At 46.1% G+C, this 747-nt stretch overlaps 1 protein-coding gene across 1 annotated transcript; it reads left to right on the top strand.

The window, feature by feature from the left end:
* Positions 1-19: 19 nt before the first annotated feature.
* On the top strand, positions 20-587 carry LOC110111925 (the record flags this gene model as incomplete). Its single annotated transcript, XM_020843997.2, has 2 exons — positions 20-414; positions 499-587. Coding segments are annotated over exons 1-2 (368 nt in total), but the record flags the coding sequence as incomplete, so codon positions are not given.
* Between the last annotated feature and the right edge of the window lie 160 nt (positions 588-747).

Here is a 747-nt window from a genome sequence, read left to right as displayed (position 1 = left end):
TCCAAACGCCCATTAGACTTTTACGGAGCCAAAGTACGGCTCGTCCAGTCGAGCTCATTCGGCTTAGCATGCCACTCCTTATGGTCGAACGCTTTAGCTCCGATATTGGAGATCGGTGTTAGGGTTTTGCAGGGGATGTCCGGCACAGCGAAGGAAGGCGGTACCACCCGCCAGGTGACAGACATGCAGCTGGTCGCCGCCATTCCGAATTCTGTGGGCGCTGTAGTCGCCAAGGCTGGAACAGGCGACGGATCCATTGTTGAGTACGGGAAAGGCGCGGGGGGTGGCAGCGTGCTTAGAGAGGAGGAGGAGGATCTGGAAGTGAAGCTTCGACGAATCATTGAGAACGTACCCGTCCGTGTTAGCAACACCTCCGGAAGCTCCGCTGGTTCTGGCTCCGGCGATTTCCATCAGGTCTCTCCCACTTTCTCTCTTTCTATCTCTCTCGCTCTTTGAATATATATTTTTTATTAATTATTACTTCATTAAATTGCGCAGAAGATCTTATTGCTAGTCCTTGACTCATTGTCTGTTCGAATGCAAGTAGGATTAAAGGATCAAATTTGGTTGCTAGAAAAAGGAATGCAGTGCATCCTGAATACAATATAAAGTAAATGCAGTGCATTTGGAATATTTCAAGGTTGTTTGGTTGTCTGTAAAATAAATGCGGGGAAATGTTATTTATTTATCTATTTGGTTAAGGTATATGCAGAGTAAAAGCAAAAGCTGTGTATTTTGAATACTTTG

Source organism: Dendrobium catenatum, unplaced genomic scaffold (assembly GCF_001605985.2).
Source record: "Dendrobium catenatum unplaced genomic scaffold, ASM160598v2 original_scaffold_247763, whole genome shotgun sequence".
In the NCBI taxonomy this organism is placed as follows: Eukaryota; Viridiplantae; Streptophyta; class Magnoliopsida; order Asparagales; family Orchidaceae; genus Dendrobium; species Dendrobium catenatum.
The sequence above is the reverse complement of the archived record's forward strand: the minus strand, read 5'-3'. Positions and strand labels throughout refer to the sequence as shown.